This window comes from Natator depressus, chromosome 5, assembly GCF_965152275.1.
Source record: "Natator depressus isolate rNatDep1 chromosome 5, rNatDep2.hap1, whole genome shotgun sequence".
Taxonomy (NCBI): Eukaryota; Metazoa; Chordata; order Testudines; family Cheloniidae; genus Natator; species Natator depressus.
Genome location: NC_134238.1, coordinates 72,418,286 through 72,438,667, shown reverse-complemented (window position 1 = coordinate 72,438,667; position 20,382 = coordinate 72,418,286). Strand labels below are relative to the sequence as shown.

At 43.7% G+C, this 20,382-nt stretch overlaps 1 protein-coding gene across 1 annotated transcript in view; it reads right to left on the bottom strand.

Annotated features, from left to right (window-relative positions):
* Positions 1–8,287: 8,287 nt before the first annotated feature.
* The window catches only part of LVRN (laeverin), a 58,197-nt gene continuing 46,102 nt past the window's right edge, over positions 8,288–20,382 (bottom strand). The window contains exons 17-20 of the mRNA XM_074954024.1: positions 20,028–20,198; positions 18,122–18,262; positions 16,041–16,116; positions 8,288–10,151 (exon numbers count right to left, since the gene is read on the bottom strand). Of these exons, the coding sequence (XP_074810125.1) occupies positions 10,005–10,151; positions 16,041–16,116; positions 18,122–18,262; positions 20,028–20,198 (535 nt within the window). The 3' untranslated portion in view covers positions 8,288–10,004. The remainder of the gene's footprint in view (positions 10,152–16,040; positions 16,117–18,121; positions 18,263–20,027; positions 20,199–20,382) is intronic.

Genomic DNA, 20,382 nt, shown 5'->3' with positions numbered 1-20,382 from the left:
AGTCAGCACAGCCCCAGGCGCGCCTTGTTTGCGGCTGTCAGGTGAGTGTGAGTAGGCAGTGACTCATAAGAGAGAGCACATGGTGGCCTCAGACCTGGTGGAGAGGCAGAAAGAGGCCACATCAAGTAGGAGGAGAGGCAGCCATGTGTATGTGTGTGTGAGAGGAGTAGGGGTGTTTTTACATGGTGAGGGGTGACAATCTAAAGCAGGGGTTGTCATTAATATAAAGGGAAGGGTAAACACCTTTAAAATCCCTCCTGGCCAGAGGAAAAACCCTTTCACCTGTAAAGGGTTAAGAAGCTAGGATAACCTCGCTGGCACCTGACCAAAATGACCAATGAGGAGACAAGATACTTTCAAAGCTTTCTTCCCTTTTGGATCTCTTCTTTCTTCTGCAACCTTTCACTCTCAGCGGCCTGAGCACCCTCCCTTTTACTTTCTTCCTGGACTCACTTCCCTTGGGTCTTTATTCTCCTTGATCTCAATCTCTGTCTCTCTGCCCTTTTCAGGTCCCTTTCTCAATAAATATCCCATTTCGTTTCTCCTTTAGGGAAATGTTCCCCTTTCTCCCCACTACTTTTCCTTCTTGTATCCACAACTACCTACTCTTCGGCCCACAGAGACCCCAAATAGCTACCTGTCCCCTTGTAGTCCACACGCACGCACACACACAAATACATACAGCCTTTTCCCATCTGCCTCTGCAACCTGCACCCCCAGGCAGCTCCTCCTTGGCACACACTCAGCCAGTCAAGAGCTGTCTCTTCCTGGTGTTTGCTCATCTCTCTTTGCACTGAGAACAGGGAGAGGAGGTAACCAGGATGGTAAACAGAAGAGCCTGCTGCTGTGCCTGTAGTGGGGGGGAAGCAACTGCCCAGCAACCCATGGTCATGAGAGGCCAGAATAGTAGATATGTATTTTTGTAAAGCTTGCTCGCTTTAACCAAGTGCTGTGAGGAGTAAAAAGGAAGATAACACTCCCTACTGCCTCTCTGTGATGAAAAGCTAAACTTCCCCAACCTTTAGCCGCAAGCAATCCCTTCCCCACACAGCATCCTGCTACCTCTATACTTACAGTCCCCTCCATACACACACCCCAGTACCTATAGCCTCTTCACTCACACTGTGATGCCTACAATTTCTTCTTTCACTTACAACCTTGGGGGCTGGGAAGGTGCAAATTAATTGTTGGGCTGGGGGATACAGAATTAATTAATTAGAGTTTTGGAAGAAGCTGGAAGCTCCACATCACCAGGCTGCCAGCATGAGCACCTGAAGTGGGGGCCAGAATCAGCTTCCTCTATAAACATGGGAGAGAGCCACACAAGTACTGGGGGTGAGCAGGGGGCGTTCAAAGATCAAAAACCAAAACACACCATCTCAAGCTTTTCATGGTCTGACTCATGAGTTTTGCACCTTTGGGACTGGCAAGCCGGTAATGCTGTGCTGTAATTGGGTGCCCTGCAGGGCTGGCCTTACCCTGAGGCGAACTGAGGCGGCTGCCTGAGGTGCCAGACTGGGGGGGCGCCACTAGGACCCAGAGTGTAGAAAATTGTGTCTGCTGCTGGTGCATATGTATTCGCTCTGCTCTAGATGCACAGAGAGGGTGGAGTGCTGTGCTGGAGGAAGGCGGGCACAAGAGACATAACAGGCAGGCAGGAGAAAAGGTGAGAGGGAATAACAGAAAGCAGCAGGAGCTGCAGGGAGAGAGAGGAAGAGGAGCCTCTTATGCACCTCTCTAGCACCCCCTGGAGCCTGGACAGATTAACACCAGCTTCTCAGGGAGCTTCCTGTTTCCTGCTGCTTCCCTGAACCCACTTGGGGAGAACAGGCAGTCATCTGAAGGAGTAGGAGCCAGTTAGGCCCTTAAGATGCTGATATCTTCCCTCGCTCAGGCCCTGCTACCAGCCTGCTTATTTGTCCCCTTCAAATGAGCATTGAGAGCCACTATAGCTGGCACAGAACAGCAGTTATGAGTGAAAGAAGAAAATGCCCCTCTGGGGCAGCATTCAGAAAAAGAAAGCAAGCAAAGGAAGCTTTTCTATCTCCATCTCAAATGGATGTAACCTTGCACATTCCTGAAGAAAAGTGTAGTTCAGAGAAGCGTGTGGTGGAGGCGCAAGAAACAGCTGCTGCTGAGTTTAGTTCCTTAAGTCTAGATGATCCAGCACTGTGGACCCACTTGAGCAGTAACCTGAGGGACTTCCTTGTACTGCATGGACCACAGCAAGTGAAAAACTTCATGTTCCCCAAAGACAATGAAAATAGAAGTTTCCATCCAACATATTACTGGCGTGAAATCCCCAATGGTGACAAAGTGGAGAGGCCATGGCTTATGTACTCAAAAACCCAAAATGCTGCATACTGTTTTTGTTGCAAACTCTTCCAGTCTAATGTTCCAGCCACATTGGGTTCTACAGGAACAAATGACTGGAAAAATCTGGCTAGAAATCTGGCATGCCATGAGAAGGCAGCAAATCACCAGACAGCATTCCATAGGTGGAAAGAGCTTGAGATGAGACTGAGGTTAAAGGCTACCACAGATGATCAGCATCAAGAGAAGATTGCCTCAGAGTCTCTTTACTGGCAAAATGTTCTGAAAAGTTCATTGTCATTGTGAGAATGCTTGCTACCCAAAACCTAGCACTGCGTGGCACTTCAGATCAGCTGTACGTGCCAGACAATGGAAACTTCCTTAAAATTGTGGAGCTGATGGCTGAGTTTGATGCTGTACTCCAGGAGCATCTAAGAAGAGTCACCACCCAAGAAATGTACACACACCACTACCTTGGAAAAATAATTCAAAATGAGATCATACAGTTACTGGCAACAAAAGTCAAACAGAAGATTGTTGCAGATCTGAAGTCAGCAAGATATTACTCTGTTATTCTGGACTGCACACCTGACATCAGCCATATGGAACAAATGACTTTAATGGTGTGGTTTGTAACAACAACAGAACCTAGTGAAAATGTCCCTGCAATGGTGACTGTCAGAGCATTTTCTAGAATTTATTGACATTGATGACACTACAGGAGCTGGTATGACAAATGTGCTTCTTAAAAAGCTGGAAGATACAGGAATTGCGATAGTTGACATGGGAGGTCAGGGCTACGATAATGGTGCCAACATGAGAGGAAAGAACAGAGGAGTGCAGACACGAATCCGAGAGTTACACCCTGGAGCTTTTTTTGTCCCATGCAGTTCTCATTCATTGAACTTGGTGGTCAGTGATGCAGCATCAGCTCCTAGTGAGGCTGCTGATTTTTTTTAATTCAAGCATTCAAAGTAATTGAAAAGTAATTTGAAAAGTAATTCAAAGCATCTATGTATTTTTCTCTGCATCAACTCATCAATGGCAAATTTTGAAGCATCACCTGGGAACATCCTCTCTGATATTGAAACCACTGAATGCCACACGATGGGAAAGTCAAGTGGAGGTGATAAAGCCTATCAAACACCAAATTGGGAAGATAGATAATGCCATAATTGCCATTATGGAGGATAATGCTATGACAGGAACTGTTCATGGGAGAACAGTGGCAGAGGGAAATGGAATCACCAGAAACATACATAACTTCAAATGTCTGTGTGGCTTAGTGTTGTGGCATGACTTACTGTTTGAAATAAATGTTGTAAGCAAGAGACTCCAAGGTGTTGACCTTGATATGTCTGGACCAATGGAATAACTGGACAAAGCAAAGTCATATCTACAGTCTTACCGGTCATATGAGGGATTTCAAAACATTCTGAAGAGTGCACAGAAGTTGGCAGAGGAACTTCACACGGAAGCTATTTTCCCACCCATTCAAGAATACAAGAGTCACCGAAGAAGACGACATTTTGATTACGAGGCATGGGTTAATCCCATAAGAGATCCCAAACAACAATTCAAAGTTAATTCTTTAACCAGGTGCTAGATTGTGTAATACAGTCAGTTGAACGTTTCCTGCAGCTCAAGGAACACAGCAGTATATTTGGGATGTTGTATGATATTCCAAAACTCCTCATTATACCTGAAGAAGACCATCACCAGCAATGCAGGACACTAGAGACAGTGTTGACACATGATGACATGCGCGATATTGATGCGAGTGATTTAGGTGATGAACTGAAAGGTGATTTAGGTGATGAACTTTCAAGATACATTTCAGCAGGATCAACTCCAAAGGCTGTTCTGGAATATATGTGCACAAATAAGATGACCACCCTCTTTCCAAATGCTTTTGTTGCTCTGCACATACTTTTAACACTTCCTGTAACCGTTGCCAGTGGAGAACGCAGCTTCTCCAAGCTGAAGTTAATAAAAACACATCTGCGCTCCACAATGACTCAGGAGAGGCTGGTCGGCCTTGCAACCATCTCAATAGAGACTGAGCTGGCCCAGACTGTGCACCTTCAGCAGGGAGCAGTTCACATCTTTGCAACCAAGGAGGCACGGAAGGCACCACTTTGATTATTCAAACAGATAAAAATGCCAGTGTTTACTATGCAGACAAGAAAAGTTACATTTGCTGTTCAGGCATCTGAAAGTTAAATGTTACTTAGAATTTTTGAACAAGGCATTTTAAGTTGTTAGTTCTCCTTTATTGGGGAAGGTGGCAGAGCAGTACCATGAGAGGAGTAGAACAGGAAGAAGGCAGAATTGAGACCTTTCAAAGTTTTGGCCCAAGCGAGGGGGCATGGGGATGTCATTTTTGCTCCCTGCCTCAGGTGCCAAAATGTTGTGGGCCGGCCCTGGTCCCCTGGCATAGTAGAATGCGTAGTAAGGCTGATAGGGGAGCCCAGGCACTCCCATTCCATCAGGCTCTAACCCAGAGCCCTTTGAGAGCAATCAGTGATCTGACAGCCAGGGGCACTTAAGGCTGCCCTCCCTGGGCCACTTCCTACCACCTCCCTGCAATTGTCCCAAGGGTAAGATGGTGTGAAGGGTGTCCGTTCACCAGAAGAGGTCTTCCAGCAGCTGTGCAACATGGGAGCTTCCTTTCTCTCGGGACAGCAACTGCTTCCTCCTTTGGTGTGGGCCTCCCTCCTGAGCCAGACCAGGTTTAGAGCTTTCCCCTGCCAGGGTAGTCCAAACAAAACAAAGGGAATTAGCACAACCCAGAGTTCATATGAGAGGGAGTGGGGGATGCTTCCCTGTCAGGCTCTCTCTGTAGCAGGACCTCCCTTCTCTCAGGGAAGGATCTTTGGGCAATTGTTTAGGGAGAAATTCTGCCGTTCCTTCAGCTCTCCTCTGCTGGAGTTACAGGTCTGCTTTCTTTCCTGGTCTACCACCAAGTGAGCTGTTCTCCTGCCTTTTAACTCCTCCTCCAGCTGGTGCATTTTCTAGTGGCAGGGCAGGGCTGGCTGAGCCCAGAGTAGTTCCTTACCCCTTTATTGCCTAGTGTGGCGTTTGTAAACCCCATCACATCTTCCTTCCTAGTTCTTTGACCCATTCTCCTCCTCCCATTCTCTTAAGTCTCCCCTTTCTCCTGCAGTTCCTCTCACTTTCTTCCCCAGTCTCCCCCCCTTGAGTCCGGTTCCTCATGCTTCTCCTCCATCGTGCCTCTTTTCTGCCCTCCCTCCCCTAATATACCTTCTCTTCTGCGCCTCCCTTACCACAAACATCCCTGTATCCCTCTCTCTCCTTGCAGTTCCTGCCAGTTCACTTCTGACCTCAGCAACTCCTTCCTGCCCCCATGGCCACCTCACCCTTAGCACACCCACAGCAGCCCTTCTCTGACTCTGCCCTCCAGAGACAGTCCCCTGCAGCAGCACAGTAACCTCTGTTTGCAAGACAGCATAGCAGTAAATCAGAGAAATGTGCGTGGGGCAAGGAGCTGAGTTTGGGACAACTGTAAAGAGCAGGTGGGGAGGCAATGACAAGCCTTATCTCAAACCTTGCATCACGATAGCTACAACTTGTCCTCACAGCCCACCACCTACCGCCTCCCCCATCACAGCCCAGCAACTATAACTGCTTCTCTCAGTGGAGCTACACTAATTATGCCAGTTGAAGTCCCTGACCTTTTTTCCTACCCAACATTTTTCCTCTCTGTCCATTCCCATTATCTACAACCTCCCCTCTTCACACCTTATCATCTACAACCTCCTTTCCTCACCCATCTTCCCCACACATACACACTGACAGCTATATGCACCTCAACTCCTACATACACCCTGTGATTTGCTCTCCAAACCCCATAATTTCCTAGTCCTGAATACTTCACACTAAAGTCACTTTCAGCACCAAGCTGCCAGTCAGCAGCCTTCCCTTCACCTCCACCATGCTCCAGCCAGCCACAGTCCCCCTGCAGTAACAGCAACTTCTCCCAGTCACTTCTCTTCCCCTAGCTGCATCATCCATTTCCCTGTTCTGAGCCTTTACTCTTCATAGTCACTCCTGCCTACTTGTCACCCTACTATTGGCCACGGAGTCTGAGTGCAGGGCCACTAGCAGTGTGAGAGAGTCCATTCTGGTTGGGCTCCCTCTCAACCTCTTACTTCCCTGGCACTGCCAAGTAGAGCTGTGCAGTTTGCTGAAAATTCCAAAAAAAGTTGAGTAAAAATAAAATAACTTTGCATCAAACCATAAACATTTGTTACAAAATTTGGTGAATTAATATATATATTACAAAAATCACTTTGTGGGTCAAACAAAATATTTCATTTGACCTGAAACAAAATGTTTTCTTTTGATTTTGAATTTTTAAAAAAAACCACACACACAAAAAAAAACTTAAAAAATTTTTAAAACTAAAATTAAAGGAAACTTCAAAATGAAAATTCGTTTCAACCTGAAAAATTGAAATGTTTCATTTAGAAAATGAGAACCAAAACATTTTGATTTTTTGGAAGTTTTTTAGGGTTTTTGTTTGTTTTTGGTTTTGGGTTTGTTTTTACTGAAACAATTCTGCAAAATTGACACATTTGCAAAATGTTTTGGTGTAGCTAATCTGCATTTTTTACTGGAAAAAAAGCTTTGGTCAAAAATTTTTACTCAGCTCTACTTCCTACTCTTAGGCAGCTTGCCAGTGAATCACCCATGCCAGTCAAAGCTTGGCATTCCTTCCCCATCCACCTCCCTTAACTAGCTGTTGCTCCCTGCAGCCTACAAGGAGCACACAGTTCTTCATGCTGGGCCTGGCAAAAGAACACTCTGAGCAGGACTCAGCCTCTATTTAAGTGAATGCAGTAAAATGTGTTTTGTAGACGTCATTCTCACAGAAACTGAACGTAAAGTGTGGGTGAAGGGTCATTATTTTTCTAGTCCAAAACTTATGTCTCATAACACATATCCTTTTCCATAAAGAGAATTGATACATTGATTGTGATCTGTTTTGTTTTCTCTAATGCACTTAACATAAATTAGGTTTTAGCTGAACTGAATTGAGAACTGTAATAAATGAGGAAATAATAAATACTACAAACTATATATGTGTTATTGACATGCCCTCAGAAAGATAAGAGGAAATTCATATTAATTGCTTTTTACATATTGATTGCCCAGTTGCTGCTTCTCTCTTGACCCGAACAGACCAAAGAGATTAGTTCCATGATGACTTGTCTTGCTACAAACTAAGGGCAAGTTAGCATCAAAAAAGAATTACACCAAGCAGGCTGAAGTAGTTTTTCTTGACAGCTATAGTATGAGAGAGATCTGACATTAATTGTGGATCAGCCTCGAATGTTTATATACAATTATATTTTTCAATCAATTGTCTTTGTTCTGGTCGAATTTTAGCATGCCTGGGTCCATAATGGGATCAGTAATTGAGGCTCTCTTTCTCTCACAGAAAATTTTGCTTATGACAGCAGGCTGAAAGGGCAGGGCTAGTACTAAAGATACCATATTGTTATTTTCATCCTTGAACAAATCTAAGTAATTCTCTCCCTGCTATTCTGCCTCTACAGTTATTTCAGACAGAATTACCTGGAAAAGGGATACGTTCTGAGACATGTTTTCAACTGTCTATTCTCAGCAGAACAAGAAGCAGTATCAAGAGGTAAAAGTTTTGCCTTCCTTTTCTTTGAGTGGCTGCCAACATTAGGCATCAAGTAATTCTGGGTTTCTTCCTGCTATTTAGTCTCAGGCTTGAAAAGAGACATACAATATGGCATACACTCTAGGAAAATCAATCACTATATTGTTGCTGTAAGGATATAAAGGGTATGTTATTAAAGAAGCACACAATTAATCAATAGTGATTTTGAAATATTTTCTTATTTACAATTGCTTTTGTAAATATTTACAGATTGGTGATTAAATTATTAACATATTTTTATTCAGGAAAAAACCTGACATTTCTGTACACAAGAAAAGGGGAGAATGGTTACAGATAGCTGGGAAAGACAATGGTTTGGATAGGCTGGGTGCTGAAAGTTAGGTACATAAATCCTGCAGTGAGATTGTGTAGAGCGGTGCCCACCTGGGGTAGCCTAGGTGTCATTCCATTCCTTTCCACCTCGCACCAATCCTGCAGGGGGACAGATCAGTCATGCATCTATCTGAAGAAGCTCTGAGTCATGCTAGCAGGGAGCAGCTCCTTTGCGATCCACGATCAGTGGAACATATTGCATTCTGCCCCCAAACCCTCCCCATGCTGGAATGGGTGCTGGGGAGACCAGGAGTGTCTAGCATAGAGCTGGCTACATCAGCAGATATGTCCCTTGTGCTGACAGAATCCTCCAGTACTGCCTAAAGGCAGCTTTAATTATACTTTGCACCATTGGAGAGGTGCAGAGGAGACTAAGGGTGTAACTACCCTTTGAGCTGGGGGTGTGATTCCAAGCTCCAGGAGACACTCCTGCACTAGTTCTGATCAAGCGGGTGTGCTAAAAATAGAGTGTAGCCACAGCCATAGGAGCAGTGGGAGGAGCTACCCACCCGGCCTACGTACCCATCCAAGACCTGGGCACGTACTCAGGGTGGCCAGCCTTTCCTGCTGCCTGTGCTGCCACAGCTACATGTCTCCTCAGGCTGGGAATCGCACCCCCAGCTCCAAGTTTAGACATACCCTTAGTTGTGGCTAAGGATGTGGCTGTCAGCGTCCTCGTATGCGCACTGGGAACCCAACAAAGAATTTTCCACATTGAAAACTCTGATTTTGAAATCCTGGATATTGCTCTGTTTTGTGCTCTTTATTTCCTTTATAACACTGCCTGTTACTTCCTCACTGGGTTTCCCTAGGGTAATGTAATATTACTTCCTTTGTTTATTGGGGTAGTGGTGCAACTTCATTTTTTCATAATTTGTTAACTGTGCAAATAAACAAACCCACAAACTAATACACTTTAACCAAAAGCTAATAGACTTGCTTTAATACTAATGGCCTGAGTTTTATTTGGCTGTCAGTCATCTCCATTAAGCCTAATAATAGGCAGGAAGAAAGTAAAACTTCTACAAATTCTCTAATGAAATTTAGTGTAGATGAAAAAGCACTCAATATATAAAAACGTAAGCTTTGGATTCCTGTAGTGCCTTCCCTCTGAGGATCAAGAGGCACTTCACAAACAAACATTCAAGAGTTAAAGTTCCATAACGCTGCTCTAACTTACGTATTATCGTCCCCATTACCTTTTCACAAATACAAAAACTGAGGCTCAGTGTGATTAAACGACTTGCCTAAAGGTCACACAGCAAGCCAGTGTCAGAACAGAGAATAAAACCCAAGTCTTCTAACTTCCAGTCCTGTGTTTTAACCACAGGGCTGATTCCCCCAAAGTGCTGACATATTTTAAAAATGTTTCTGCAGATTTTTCTTGACTTTATTTAAGAATAAGTCTCTCAAGCATCATCCCCTAGGGAAATAAGATAGATGTAATATGCAGATAGTTTTCTTGCATGTTTTCTGTAGAATTTTATCCTTCCATTGTGAATCAGGTTGGTCTGGCTTTGTGGTTAGAATCTTTGGTTTCGAATATAAATCATGTGCTTCATCTCTTTATTAAATCATAAAATAGTATAAAAATGCTAGCAAGCTATATTCTAATAGAATATATGTGAGAAACAGATTTCAGAAGTCAGTCATCTATATTTTTCCGTAACCAGTCAGTAAATCTGGCTATGAGTTTTCTCCTTTCCTTATTTGCAAACTTTGCAAACTGCAATGTTTCAGTAGTAGCAGTCCGTAGATCCTCGTCCAGTGTAGTATTGTAAAAAAGCTGCAACTAAAAAAATATAGATACATAAAGTTAGTCTACAGCGTACTTTGAGTTGAAAAATTGAATGCACTTTCGACAGATGTCTTATAACTGTCTACATAAGAGCTTGTTTTTTACATTTAGGGTTTAAATTTACATTTAAAGGTACAATACTGATCTCACTGAAATCAATGGGAGTTTTGCATTTGACATCAATGGAGCCAGAATTTGACACTTAAAACTTTAGCTTAGGAAGGTGCTTGCTCTGCAAAGCTCCTATACTGTGGCTTAAATGTTCAAAAGTGATTTTGGGGGCCCAGATAGGGATACCTTAAAGGGGATGATTTTCAGAGTGGGAGTGCCCTGCACTGCTGAAAATTGAGCCCCTTAAAGATGAAAGCAGGAACTCTGCGTCTGCAGAGCTTTGAGGCTTGCACTGGCCTGGCACCTTTTCTTTTTCAAAGTAGTTCACACCTATAGTTACAGACAGCAGAGTTCTGGGGTGAGACTCTGTGCTGCGCCTCTTAGAGGCACAGCATAGAACATAGCCCAGGAGGAAGGGGGTTAAGATGGCTTTAAAGCACTTTTATGCCCTCCTGGTCTTGGGTAAATCTGAGGGCTGGAGAGGCACCCAGTGTAACTTATAGGCTTGCCAAAAAAGGCATGACTTTACTGCAGGATAACTAATGCATGTTAGCTATTCTGCTGTAAAATCCTAGCACAGACAAAGTGCTGTAGTCTTACCGCTCGGTAAACTCGGTGAAGTCCACCAGAGGCAGGGGCATAGTGTTGATCTTGCCTAGCTCCTCATGGTAAAAATGTCAGTGCCTTGTCCCCACTAGGATTTTACAGTGGGATAGCTAAAGAGCATTAGTCATCCTACTGTAAACCCCCCCCCCCCCCCCCCCACACACACACACCTTTGTTGCAGGAAAGACATAGCCTAAGTCAGTGTTTCTCAAATGTGGCCACCAGGGGCTTTTCTTGCAGCTATAGCCCCCTGGACAGTGATTGGGGGGGAGCAGCAGCCCCTCCCCAGGGACTACCAGCAGTGGTTGGGCCCCGCCCCTCTCTGGAGACACACAAGCTGGAAGAGCAGGCAGTCAATGAGTTCTCCATGTTCCTGAGGATGGTGCAGTTGGGCTTCAGCCCTGGGGTGGCAGACAGCAGGCTCCAGCTGTGGGACTTGAGGCTCTGTCCCCTGGGTGTGGGGCTTTGGGCTCCGTTCCCTGGCTGCAAAGTGGCGGGCTCTGGCCCTGAGCTCACCCCCCTCCCCCATTACCTCTGGCCCCAGCTGCCTCCTCCAGTGCCCCATTGCCCTTGGCCCCATTGCCTCTGTAGCCACCTCCCCATCCAGGGCTTACTTTGTCCCCGGGCCTGCTGGGGCTGAGTAAGTCTGCTGTGAAAAGTGAAATTAACAAACATACAAATATCACTTTTCAGAGCAGACTTACTTATAGCTAGCAAGTCTTTAAAAAAAAAAAAGACAAGCATGTTCAAAGGACCTTATTTGTGTTTCTATTCTGTTTAGGTCCAGTAAAGAATAGACAGCTGTACATTATTTTTATTACCGAGTCTGCAAAAAAAAACCCTATATAGATAAATTACAATGCTTTGGACATGAATATGTGCATATTTATTTGTTTTTCCTAAAGTTAATTAAGTATTTTAGGAAAAATTGTCAGAGCAGCCAGCAACCAGCAAGTGTTGGTGGCCGCATTTTGAGGCCACCAAAAATTTGTTGTGAGAACATCTGGCCTAAGTTATGGTAGCCTCCAAGGGCTGCCCTTTGGGCCACACACTGCCCCCAAACTCCTCCCTGGTGCAGGCTGTAGTCTCATCCCTCACATGCCCTTTTCAGCCCAACATGCCCTCTACAGTATGGTTTGTGAGGGGATCCTCAGAAACAGCTTTATGGCTGTCTTCACAGTGCTTGCTCTGGGGGAAATCTGCCCCCATGCTGGAACCAGAACTTTCAGGGTATGTCTACACTGCATCTGGGAGCAAGCCTCCCAGCATGGATAGACAGACCTATGCTAGCTCAGCTTGAGCTAATGCTCTAAAAATAGCAGTGTGGACATTGTAGTTTGGAGTCCTTGGGTCTGAGCTCGGGTCTCCACTGAAGCCACAACATCCACACTGCTATTTTTAGCTACCTCCAGCCACTGTAGTGCAAGTCTGTCTACCTGGGCTGGGAGGCATGCTCCCAGCTGCAGTGTAGACATGTCTTTGGGGTCCCCTTCACACCACACCACCACTTCTCAGCATGAAGGAGCCAGAGCAAAGAGCTCTACCCAGATGTATAAAATTTTAGACATCAGCTTTTGATGAATAATTGCTCCCAGGGTACAACTAGAAACAGCTATGATTAATAACTTGGGTTGTTTTTTTCAGACTAGCCTATGCACAAGTTCTATGGACATCTACCTAAAGAGTGATGGAAATGTTGCAAAAAAGAGAGAGAGAGAGGCATTTGTAGGCTAGAAAGATCTGAAAAGGCTTTAGTCTGCAGCCATGAATGTAAGATGGAGTCAATTTCTTTGAACTACTAATTTCCTGAATGGATTTACTTGTACATTTCTGGAAAATACAATCTTTACTCTGAGTTTGTCCACTCTAGGATTTTTTCCTGGAATAATTTCCCACCATTACAGAAGCTCCAGTGGTGGCAGTAACACGGGCCGCACAATCCTAGATTCGGCTTGACACTTTAACCATCGTTTCTTCTCAGTCTGTTCACAGCAGGTCTACACAACATGTTGTTAAAAATATCAGCAGCTACCAGTGCCCTGACTACGCAATTTAGGGTGACCAGACGTCTTGATGTTAGGGGCTTTGTCTTATATAGGCAACTATACCCCTTGAAAAAAAAAGTCCTGATTTTTCACACTTGCTGTCTGGTCACCCTATCACAATTGCTCCCAGAATTGTTCCTACCAACCGAGCTGCACTGGTGTTAGTATTGGTGGAAATTTTCGGGGAATCCTACAGTAGACAAGGATTAGGAGTAAATGCTGCCATTTTTGTAATAATCAATATTTGTTTTTATGCCTAACAAAAGATTTAAACTCTGTTTTAACTGAAAAGCTAACTGCAATCTTAAAATTCCTCCGTAGTGAAATCGTATTGTGTGTACAGGTAAATACATTATAGGGGAGGTTCCTAGTGCCACCTATTAAAAAAGGTTCCCTGTGTCTGTTTTCAGTTGCTTACAACTTGGTAAAACTTCAACAGTTTAGGCTGAAAATTTCCATGTTCTGAGTCTGCCTCAGACTGAATTATTTGGAAAATTTCGTCCAAAATCGTTTAGCCATTTCAAAGAACGAGGTTAGGAAAAAATACATTATTTTGCCCATGTTAAAAATTTCTAGCAAACTTTTTTTGAACAGTTCTAGTGCCCTCATGCTTTGGAGTAGGGACTTGAAATTTGGCAGAGGGGTCTTTGTATCAGGGATGTGCCTTTTGCTGTCCCCATGAAAATCCACTTAGATAAGGCCAAGTTATAAGCCTTTGGGGGAGGAGGGAATCAGTTGGCATTTGCTCAGTAGATACTACTTTGATTATAACAGTTAACTCTCCAAATATTTCATCCTCATTGAGCCTGCTCGAGGCTCTCACAGCTCCTACCTGTAACCAAACTGAGCATGTGCCATCCCACAGAGTTAATGAGCATGCTCCAGCCCAGGGCTACAGGGGCCAAGCCAACCTTTCCCTCTAATGATCAGGCACCACAACTGAGAGCAGGGAACCTGTCTCTCTTTTAAAAAAGGAGTACTTGTGGCACCTTAGAGACTAACAAATTTATTTGAGCATAAGCTTTTGTGAGTTACAGCTCACTTCATCAGATGCATTCAGTGGAAAATACAGTGGGGAGATTTATATACACAGAGAACATGAAACAATGGGTGTTACCATACACACTGTAAGGAGAGTGATCACTTAAGATGAGCTAATACCAGCAGGAGAGCGGGGGCGGGGGGGGAACCTTTTGTAGTGATAATCAAGGTGGGCCATTTCCAGCAGTTGATAAGAACGTCTGATGAACAGTGGGGGGGGGGGGGGAAATAAACATGGGGAATAGTTTTACTTTGTGTAATGACCCATCCACTCCCAGTCTCTATTCAAGCCTAAGTTAATTGTATCCAGTTTGCAAATTAATTCCAATTCAGCAGTCTCTCGTTGCACAACAGAACCACTAACCCAGGAACCTATCCTCGCAACAAAGCCCGTTGCCAACTGTGTCCACATATCTATTCAGGGGACACCATCACAGGGCCTAATCACATCAGCCACACTATCAGAGGCTTGTTCACCTGCACATCCACCAATGTGATATATGCCATCATGTGCCAGCAATGCCCCTCTGCCATGTACATTGGTCAAACTGGACAATCTCTACGTAAAAGAATAAATGGACACAAATCAGACGTCAAGAATTATAACATTCAAAAACCAGTCGGAGAACACTTCAATCTCTCTGGTCACTCGATTAGAGACCTAAAAGTGACAATTCTTCAACAAAAAAACTTCAAAAACAGACTCCAACGAGAGACTGCTGAATTGGAATTAATTTGCAACCGGGATACAATTAGCTTAGGCTTGAATAGAGACTGGGAGTGGATGGGTCATTACACAAAGTAAAACTATTCCCCATGTTTATTCCCCCCCCCCCCCCACTGTTCATCAGACGTTCTTATCAACTGCTGGAAATGGCCCACCTTGATTATCACTACAAAAGGTTCCCCCCCCCCGCCCCCGCTCTCTTGCTGGTATTAGCTCATCTTAAGTGATCACTCTCCTTACAGTGTGTATGGTAACACCCATTGTTTCATGTTCTCTGTATATATAAATCTCCCCACTGTATTTTCCACTGAATGCATCTGATGAAGTGAGCTGTAGCTCACGAAAGCTTATGCTCAAATACATTTGTTAGTCTCTGAGGTGCCACAAGTACTCCTTTTCTTTTTGCGAATACAGACTAACACGGCTGCTACTCTGAAACCTCTCTCTCTTTTGGTATCAATGGACCTCCACTGGGCCCAGGAAGCCATCTTATCCAAATGCACAGGGGACAAAACCCAGACCCAAGGAAGGAAAGGGAGTAGACTGGCACAAGGAGTCTGGTGAGACTGGGACTGGAATAGGAAAAGAAACTGTGATTGGGAATTGGTGGGGGGACTGGAAGAGGTTGGACAAAGGGACTGGGTCTAGGAGCTGGAAGAGGCAAGGACAGGTTGGATGGGGAGCCTGGGAGCCCAGGGGAGGATGCTGTGATTGGTTGGGCAATGAGACTGGGAGCTGGAGATTGGTTAGGCAGGGAGGCTAGGATTGGGAGCTGGGGGGTGGGCAGGGGAGCAGAAGCAAGGCAAGGAGACTGGGACTGGGGGCCAGAGGGAGGAATGTTGGCGGGTTAAATCTGGGCTTTTGGTGCTTCCTTGAGAAGCTGATATGAAGGAAGAGGATGGGGACAAGGGCTCCCATGACAGTTTGCCTCCTGATGAGGATGATGTCTCACTGAGTAAGAGCATGGGGCTGGGTGCAGGGGAGAGAACTTGGAGCTGGGGACATGGCAATATGGGGGGAAAGCACAGGGCTGGGTGTGGGGCAGCACGAGGGGTCCGTGTGTAGAGCTACGTGCACGGGGGAGAAACAGGTCTGGGTGAAGAGGCAGTGGGGGATTTGGTCTGGGTACATGGCATGGGAGGGAGAGCTCTGTGCCCCATCCTTAGGAAAATTCTGGTTGCACCCCTATCTCTATGTCTCAACAAAAACCACAATGAGTTTCCATATATTTAGTCAATACAATTCATGTTTTCCATTTCTTTTTAAGAAATATGTAATTTAAAAAAAAACTATTTACAAATTGACAGCAAGATTTAAATTAGTTATTTATCCAATGGCATATAAGTAACTTACCTCTTGGATCTGTAAGTCTGTATTGACAAAGTTTTCCATAATTCTCAATAATCTCTGTAGTATTCCATTCCCATGCCTATAAAGTAATATAAATATCAGTCAGGAAGAGAAGCATTTTGATAATATGTTGGTAAATATGCCATCAGCCTGAGTTCCTCTTCTGTAAGCATATTCGCCAAGCCTAATCTATTATTATGCTGAAACTTTGAAACTGAAATTTAGTAGTCTGAGTTCTCTCCTCCCCCCCATTATTTAAAGAAATATTCTCAGAGTTTAAATTTGTGAGGCAAATATTTATGCCGGATGCAGAGTGCAGTTTACAAATAATTTTCCTTTCTGTAAAAGATTTGCTCTCACTCTCAATAGACAGGAATCATCTGACTTTTCTAATCAGGTAAACTCTGCCATTTATACACAGTTAAAAATCATAATCAAGTTAGAAGAGACTAGAATAATATGCTCATCCATTGTCAGTCACATGCAAATAATCAGGTACAAGAGTTTGAAGGAGGAAGAGAAATATCAGTGTATTGAATCAGAGCCATGGCATATTATGATATAAAAGATACTGGGGACTATATCCAGCCCTGGAGTAAGCAGGTTAAATAATCATTTAATTCAATGGGAGTTATGCCCCTTTCATCATTTGCCCTAGTAGGATTAAAATGTAGTTTCAGATATCTCAGTATATTCCTATTGGCAGGGTTTTCATTTGAAAGTGGGGGACCAGATTCACAACAGATTTCACATCAGTATAATTGTGCAGCGATCCACAGTGGCACAAAAATTCTACCAGGGGACAGGTTGTGGTGGCAAAAGCTGCCACAACTGGCCCTACACTGGGTTATCGTTAGGGGCTAAGTTATGTTGCACACACACAAAATCAAATGGCTGCTCTACGTTATACCACCAGTAATGGTCCTCTTGGGACCATTCTGCCAGCCAGGGATAGCAGGAGTGCAAAAGGATACAACCACATCCCATCCCACTTTTGTTCCACCTCCTGTGCTGGGGAGGCTAGTAGCACATGGTGTAAATGAGGCTATCCCAGCTTTATGCCATGCAGGACTCCCCTATGCAAGCATCTAACATTTCCAAATAAGAATGCATTTTCCTACTATATAAAAGCTGACTGCATGTTTGCCATACAATTTGTCCCAGGTTTTACTCGGTAAAGAGGCTGAACTGGAAAGTTTCATATTTATATACAGGAAGCCTGTATTGTCTTAAACCATTATATTGATAGCCTTGATAAACTCATGATGGATAAAATGAAAGAGCAATAGCATTTTCCATCTGAAAGTTTGGATGCCCATCTGATCCAAGAGCGTTCCTGCTCACTCACCCTTCCCCCCACCATGTCTGACCACTCTTTAAACCTCCTCTGTTCATTCTCCTTGCTTCCAGAATCATACTACACACATACCAATCCTTCCTTTTTTATCTGCCCCCAACATCTCATTCCTAGATGACCAGCCATTCTCCTGCCACAATATTTGGGCCATACCCTTTCCTATTCTTACCAATGAGTTATAGGATCCAACTACCTTCCAGTGCTTCCAATTTAAATATTTGTGCTGTATGGAGTGTATGGAACTCTGGAGTACACCAGTTTTCATGTTATTTAACAAACAGTAAACCCTCACATTTTTTAAATGTTTTTCGCCACAAAGCACTTTAAAAGGTAGCACTATGAGTCAGATTTTTAAATGCTCACCGTCTTACAGTTGGGGCCAGATTTTCAGAAAAGCTCAGCTCCCACTTAGTCACCAAAATAGGGTCCAGATTTTTCAAAGCGGGTCAGCACCCCTTAGCTCCCATTGAAACATTTACGGGGACACAAGCATACTTCTGTTGAGCTCTTCCAGCCACTTATTTTGGTGCCTTAATGAAAGCTGAGCCCTTCTGATAATTCTAGCCTTTCTATGTAGGAATAACTTAGACCACCATGGAAATGCAGGCACTTCTGGAGTAGAACATCTGCAATTGGGCTCTACAGCTCAAACTTAAGGTAGAGAAGAGTGTCAGAGAAACAACTGTAGAAATAAAGATGAATTACATCATTTAGTTGCTCACCATACCTTTCATTTAAAAGTAGCCAATTTTCTGTTACAAATTCCCAAGCTATGCGTTGGCCAATCTCAGTAGATGCCACATTTGAAATGACTGTGGCTGTATTATTAGAAGACAATAATGAATTGTTGAGTGAGTACTGCAAATATCTGTTGGAAAAATTCATTGAAAATATAACTATTTAGAATACAAACATTGACCTTATGAGCTGCCTGTATCATTAGAGTATCATGTTTAATATAGCAGAGTAGCAGCCGTGTTAGTCTGTATCCGCAAAAAGAAAAGGAGGACTTGTGGCACCTTAGAGACTAACAAATTTATTTGAGCATAAGCTTTCGTGAGCTACAGCACACTTCTTCGGATGCATTCAGTGGAAAATACAGTGGGGAGATTTATATACACAGAGAACATGAAACAATGGGTGTTACCATACACACTGTTAGGAGAGTGATCAGGTAAGGTGAGCTATTACCAGCAGGAGAGCGGGGGAGGGGGAGAAACCCTTTTGTAGCCCCCCGCTCTCCTGCTGGTAATAGCTCAACTTACCTGATCACTCTCCTTACAGTGTGTATGATAACACCCATTGTTTCATGTTCTCTGTGTATATAAATCTCCCCACTGTATTTTCCACTGAATGCATCCGATGGAGTGAGCTGTAGCTCACGAAAGCTTATGCTCAAATAAATTTGTTAGTCTCTAAGGTGCCACAAGTCCTCCTTTTCTTTTTATGTTTAATATAAACATTAACCATTCATTACTTACTGGGTTTACGTTCTCAATGTAGAAAAAGCATTGCACAGGGTATGGGCATATTCATTTTCCTTATGTTTGCACTACTCAGAAAATGTTAGGGGCAAATTATCCCTTCCACAGAAAAAAAATCCATAGATTCTTAGTTTCTATGGTCTCATCCTGTCAGGAGCAAGGTTGGGGTTTGCCCTCCTGCAGAGTGAGCAGGAAGCAGGACCCTTCATGCCACAATGGGGTATGTCAAGATAACAGAAATGCCACAGATCTCCTGGGTAAGTCCCTAGTGCCTAAGGAATGCTTCCCACCCTCCAAAGCAACATGGCTGCCAAAGGAGCTGTGTTCTCAGAGGCTCCCCACTGGTAGTTGCCACATGCATAAGGCAGGTGCAGGTCACCTGAATTTTCTCTGGCTGAGCAACAGAGACAGGATTGTTAACTAATTTCTAATTGTAGAATATTTACTGTTTGCGAGACAGAACGAGCCCATCTTGACTTTCCTCTTCCTAAGTGACTTTGCAGACTGCCATTTGGAAAAACGCATTGGATTCTCACTCTCTCAGGCACAGGGAGGAGAGGGCCATCAGGGAGCCAGGGGAAGTTCCCGGAACTGGTTAGAGCTGGTAAGAACAAGCTCTAACTTATAAAAAGTGGCATAAGGTCCTTAAATGACCACAGAACAATGGAGCATCAGCATAGCAGTGCTCTGCTCTATCATGTCTTTTCTGTTCCCACCCTCACCCTCGATATACTCCTTCCATCTCCTGACATGCCCCCCATGGCAGAGGAGTGGCTGCCACAGGAGGCAGCTATGCTGCCTCTGCAAGCTTTATACCAATGGAGTTTACCCCAATAAGAGAGAGATGCTCTGCTTGCCTGTCTATCTTGGGCTTCTCAGTGGTGCAAAGTGGACATAAACAATCATAGAATCCAGCTTCACTATATGTTTACTTATAAGCTAAGCAGATTTTCTTTGAAGCCATTGAGAAATGATAATTATGGTAATTATGGACTCAATAATGCAATGTTTATAAAGCTATTTTAGGAGTAGGACTGCACTTTAAACAATGGATAACTTATTATTGAATTAATATCTATTTTTACCCTTAACCAAGAAATTAATGATTTACTGTTAAATACATTAAAAATATGATTTAAGCAAAGTCACCTGTAAAGCAACCAGGACTCTCTGGTGCAACTCATGGCAAAGAGCATTATATCCTTATCTATTTCTTTGGAATTATTATGATTATACATTTTCCATGCAAAGTCCCATTCTTTATCACTTCCCATTGCAACACCATAACAACAGATTGTTCTTTTAATAGTAAAGGGAATCCTGTAAAATAGAATAATAGTTGTTGACACCATATTGCTATAAAATGAAAACAAGCAGCTAAAATATGGCAGAAAATTATATATTATGTTCACCAATTACAATATAAAATAATCACAAAAGAGCACTAAACACAGAACAAAAATCTGAAAAGCAACTAGATTTGAGGACTGCATTTTTACATTTA